The sequence below is a fragment of the Phoca vitulina genome, unplaced genomic scaffold, assembly GCF_004348235.1.
Source record: "Phoca vitulina isolate PV1807 unplaced genomic scaffold, GSC_HSeal_1.0 scaffold12, whole genome shotgun sequence".
In the NCBI taxonomy this organism is placed as follows: Eukaryota; Metazoa; Chordata; class Mammalia; order Carnivora; family Phocidae; genus Phoca; species Phoca vitulina.
Window position 1 is genome coordinate 9,280,315 of NW_022589715.1, and position 5,082 is coordinate 9,285,396.

The 5,082-nt window shown below is 63.5% G+C and overlaps 1 protein-coding gene across 1 annotated transcript; it reads left to right on the forward strand.

Annotated features, from left to right (window-relative positions):
• Positions 1-1,842: 1,842 nt before the first annotated feature.
• DUSP2 (dual specificity phosphatase 2) lies at positions 1,843-4,076 on the forward strand. The gene is made up of 4 exons (XM_032411158.1): positions 1,843-2,230; positions 2,342-2,463; positions 2,903-3,119; positions 3,240-4,076. Exons 1-4 carry the CDS (start codon positions 1,843-1,845, stop codon positions 3,452-3,454), a joined length of 942 nt encoding a protein of 313 aa, XP_032267049.1. The 3' UTR covers positions 3,455-4,076.
• Positions 4,077-5,082: the final 1,006 nt, after the last annotated feature.

Here is a 5,082-nt window from a genome sequence, read left to right on the forward strand (position 1 = left end):
GCCCAGACTCCCCGGCTCTGTTGTGGGCTTTGCCACATCAGCTTCCAGACTGGCCTGTAGGGAGGGACAGGACACTGCAGTGCCCAGACAGTGGTGTGGCCTCAGCCTTGGAAGCAGTGTGGGTGAATAGCTAGCTGGTCTATTATGAACTCCCATCTTACAGATGGGGACACTGAGGCATGAGAGAGTGACTTGGCCCCAGGAATCTTTGGAGTCCTTTTGTCCCCTGGGTCCCCTCTTCCTCATAAGCACACATGAGCTACAAACTGTCTCCAACCTTGTACAGCTGCATTCAGATCATGCTCCAACATACACAGACACATCGACACACCTTTTGGAGGAGTTTAGAGTTTATAAACCAGGTGGAGGGCTTGGGGGGTCAACATGGGTCCTATCTGCAGTCCTCCAAGACAGTCTGGACATAGGGGACTGCAAGGGAGCTGGAAGGATCTTACAGAGGGCACTGAGTAGTGATGCAGGCGAATGGGAGCCTAGGGGCTTGGGTTCTGAAATCCCACGCACTAGCGGTAGGGATGAGGGCAGCTCCAGGATGCTCTTCCATCCGCCTGAACGTCTCTGCTTTGGAGTACAGCTGTCAGTATCTCTTGCCCCCAACCCAGGGGCCCCGCTCCTCCCCACCACGCACACCTGGGCCTCACCACATCCGGTCCCTGGGCTGGCAGCCGGGGTGGGGTTGGACAGAAGGGATGTGGATGACCCAGCTTCCCATTCTCAGTGCTCACTGCCTTGCTCAGGTGCCAGTCCGAGGTCCCTGCTGCCCAGGGGGCCTGCTACGGCCCAGGGAGGGCTGAGAAGGGGCATGGTAAAGGGGTGGAAGAGGCAGATTCTGGTAGTTCTTCTCCTTCCCCTTCGTGAGGCTCCTTGAAATTCCCACAAGGCCCCAGGGAGAGCCCAGCAACGTCAGCAGAGTTCCCCTTCCGAGCTGGCCTGTGACTTGGGGAAGTGCTTCACCCTGGGCCTCTGGGGTTTCCCTGGGCCCCAGGGGAAGCCTTGCCCCACTCTTAACTGGAAACGTATCATGGGCCCCCTGCCTTTCCCCTGGAAGGCCCAGGGGGTCCTTCTCACGCCAATGTCCAGGGTCTTGGGCCCAGAGGATAATGGTCTGGACTAGCTTGGCCACTAATCTACTGCAAGACTCAGAGTGCTGGTCTCAGCCATGCCGTGCGGGAGGGGAGGGGAGGAGAAATTAAAGTTCCTCCTGGGCAAGGTTTCTAAGTAGGAAAAGAACATCTCAGCATGGCTCCCCATTCCCCGGTGTAGAAATCATGGCCATGTCAATTTTTGTTTGTAACAAATTCCTAGAGGGAAAATCCTGGAACAGAAAGGGAGAAAGGAGAGGAAGCGTGGCAAGGGGCAACACTGGCCCCAAAGTCTCTGGGCATGGGGATGTGCATCCGAGACACCAGTTCCCAAGGACTGAGCGGCGTGGTCAAAGGGTGGGAGCGTTCTTCCAGGCCGGGGCGCAAAGATGGGGGGCTGGCACCGGGGCCCCACTGGCCCTGGCAAACCCTTTCCCTCAAGAGCTAGTCTCCGCTTCCTCCCCCGGCGCACCCTCCCCCCTCAGCCCGCCCCGTCCCCGGAGCCGGCCCAGCTCGCGCCCCTGAAGGCCGCGGGGGCGGGCGCCGGCCCCTTCCTGCGCTGCCCTTGTATGGTGACCCGGGAGGCCGGCCCCCGGGTACTTAAGCCGCGGCGCCGCCCAGGGCGCCCAGAACACTCGTTTCGGGCAGCGCGGCCGCCGCGAGAGCCGGGAGCGCGCGGTGGACGGGGGGCGGGGCACGAAGAAGCGCAGTGAGAGGGGCCGCCGGAGCCTGGGCCGGAGCTATGGGGCTGGAGGCGGCGCGCGAGCTGGACTGCGCGGCGCTGGGCGCGCTGCTGCGGGAGCCGCGGGAGGCCGAGCGCACGCTGCTGCTCGACTGCCGCCCCTTCCTGGCCTTCTGCCGGCGCCACGTGCGCCACGCGCGGCCCGTGCCCTGGAACGCGCTGCTGCGGCGCCGCGCTCGCGGCCCGCCCGCCGCCGCCCTCGCCTGCCTGTTGCCGGACCGCGCGCTCCGGGCGCGCTTGGCCCGCGGGGAGCTGGCCCGGGCCGTGGTGCTGGACGAGGGCAGCGCCTCGGTGGCCGAGCTCCCCCCCGACGGCCCGGCACACGCGCTGCTCGCCGCGCTGCTGCCCGAGACCCGCGCGGGGCCCACGGCCGTGTGCTTCCTGCGAGGTGAGCGCCGCCCGCGCCGGGCCCCCCACCCCCACCCCACCGACCCCCGCGTTCCCCCCCGCCATCCCCGCCGAGCCTCTCCCCGCTAACCGCCCCTCGCCCTCCCTGCAGGCGGCTTCGATGGCTTCCAGGCCTGCTGTCCCGATCTGTGCTCCGAGTCCCCCGCCCCGGCCATGTCGTCTGCTGGGGGCGAGAACAGCCGCTCTGACCCCAGGGCTCCCTTCTACGACCAGGTGAGCTGAGATCCGAGCTCCTTTCACTATTCGCCCCCCCCCCCGCCCCCCGCATTCGCGGGATAGGCACCTCTGGGGAAGGGGGCTGCCACTCGTGGATTCGAGGAGTCTCTCCATGTCCGCACTCACGTGTGTGTGTGTGTGTCCCCGCAGCAAACGGGAGCACATCTTTGTGTGTCTGGTGCGGGCTGCTCATGAGGGCTCTGTCAGTGTGTGCCTGCAGCGTATTGGGGGCTTTGACGGGGAGGTGTGTATTTGTGAGCGAGCATCTCTGTGTGTCCCCTTGTGTCCTATTTCCCGAGCGTGATCCTGGTCAGGACAGGCTGAGGGCTCCTCTTGCTGGGGCCAGCTGGCCCTGTCTGCCCCCACGGGTGCTCAAGCCCTGGGGTGGCGCTGACAAAACCCCCTCCTCATTCTGCCGTTGCTCCCCCCCATGCAGGGCGGCCCTGTGGAGATCTTGCCCTACCTGTTCCTGGGCAGCTGCAGCCACTCCTCCGACCTGCGGGGGCTGCGGGCTTGTGGCATCACGGCGGTCCTCAACGTCTCCCGCTGCCCCAACCACTTTGAGGGCCTTTTCCGCTACAAGAGCATCCCGGTGGAGGACAACCAGATGGTGGAGATCAGTGCCTGGTTCCAGGAGGCCATAAGCTTCATTGGTAAGAGGGGGGCCTCAGCCCAGGGAGCCCAAGGGACACCCAGGTGAGGGGCCTGGGGCGCCTGTCACCTCCCCTGCGTCCCTTCGTGCCTGACCCCCCTCTTCCCCATGTCCCTTGCAGACTCGGTGAAGACCAGTGGAGGCCGGGTACTGGTTCACTGCCAGGCGGGCATCTCGCGCTCGGCGACCATCTGCCTGGCTTACCTCATACAGAGCCGCCGCGTGAGGCTGGACGAGGCCTTCGACTTTGTTAAGCGACGCCGGGGGGTCATCTCCCCCAACTTCAGCTTCATGGGGCAGCTGCTACAGTTTGAGACTCAGGTGCTCTGTCACTGAGGCAGGGCCGCACCAGGCTGCCCCCGCCCCCCGGGGGGGGCACTGATTCCCTCCAGGTCAGGGAAAGCTGCCCCTTCTCCGAAGTTTGAGAAGCCCCCAGGTGGTGGTGCTGGGAGTGCAGGAATTCTGGACTTGCTCACCTGGTGCTCTTCTGCTAGGTTCGAGGGCTGGCCCTCTTCTGGGGACCAGCATGGAGGGCGTGTCTGCTCCCCTCCCCCCTCTGTCTTCTGGCGGAAACTAACTGGACTGCTACACCCATGGATTCCCACTGGTCCCACCACCATGTTGGAGCCCTTGGCAGCCTGAGCGCTCCAAGGAACAAGCTGTGACAACCGGGAGCCCCGTCTGGGGGGTGGTCCACTACAGGCCTGGAGCCTGCGGCTTGTGCTCCTGGGGAGCGCCGCGTCTGTTGCGTGCGGGCCTCTTGCTCGCGTGCGTGCACGTGCATGTGTGTGTGAGCACGTCACGCCTGTATTGGTGCTGGAAAGTTTTTTTGTTCAGCTGACATTTAACACTCCCTCCCCCACTTCCTCCCAGCCCTGTGGGCGGGGGTTGGAAACTTAGCACTTTATATTTATACGGAACATTGAGGATGTGTCAATAAAATACTGTTTTGTTTAAAAAGCAACGTCTCAAGCGTCTGGTCTCAAGTCAGTGCCTGGGAAAATGCTCACGAGCCGTTTCCTCATCAGACCTCCCCTTTCCTTGGGCCTGAGGTCTGGAAGGAAGAAGGTGCTCGTGTGAGCTCCCCCGTAGGAGGGGCCCTCCCGGCCCTGGCCGCCCTGTGTCGGTGTCCTAGCCGGGCAGCCTTCCGTCTCCAGAGCTGAAAGAGGTGGTTTCTGGGAGGCTGTCTCCAAACCTCATTCCTGTTACTGGCTTTGGGCCCTGTGGGGAGAAGCCTATGTCCATGGCTCAGACCCCACTTCCTTTTTGGAACATGGATGGATATGTACGTGTGTGCACCTAGGTACGTGGCTGTTCCCGCGGCTGTGGGTGTCTGGTGTTCTCAGCTTGCACACACCTGCGTGTCACGCGTACCTGAAGGTATCTGTGCGTGTGCCCGTGTGTGTGGCTCTTCCAGTGGCCGTGTGGGCGTGTGCTAGGCCAGGCCTCCTTTTCCCCACAGTAGGGCAACACAGCCTCTCCCCTCTCCTCTCGCATCCCCAGGCAGGGCCTCCAGGCCTCGGGATGCCCGTTTGTGCTGGGGCTCATGGCAGCCTCTGTTCCAGAGTTCCTTCTTGTCCCCAGAAGCCATGTGGCCTCGTGTCCGGTGCAGAGAACACGTCACCAGGGATGGGCTTAGTTGCTCTTTACACCCACCCACCTAGCATGTCTTGATTGAATATTGGTTACTTGCCTGGCTCGGGACTATGCCGTCCGGGGGTGGGGGGCGTGAGTCACGGGCCCAGCTGCAGCCAGAGCGGAGGGGTGCACGCGGAGGCTGCCGGAAACAGGCGCTGTGATTCGCCTGGGAGCAGGGGTGCGGAGGCCCTTGAGGTCAGCTCTTGGACAGCTCCCCCCGCTTCATGCAGCCTCCGCTCCTGGCCACTGGGAGCGTCGCCTGGCTAACTCTTCGTCCTTCCAAACTCAGCTCAAGGGTCCCCCCTGCAGAATGCTGGCTCTTCCTC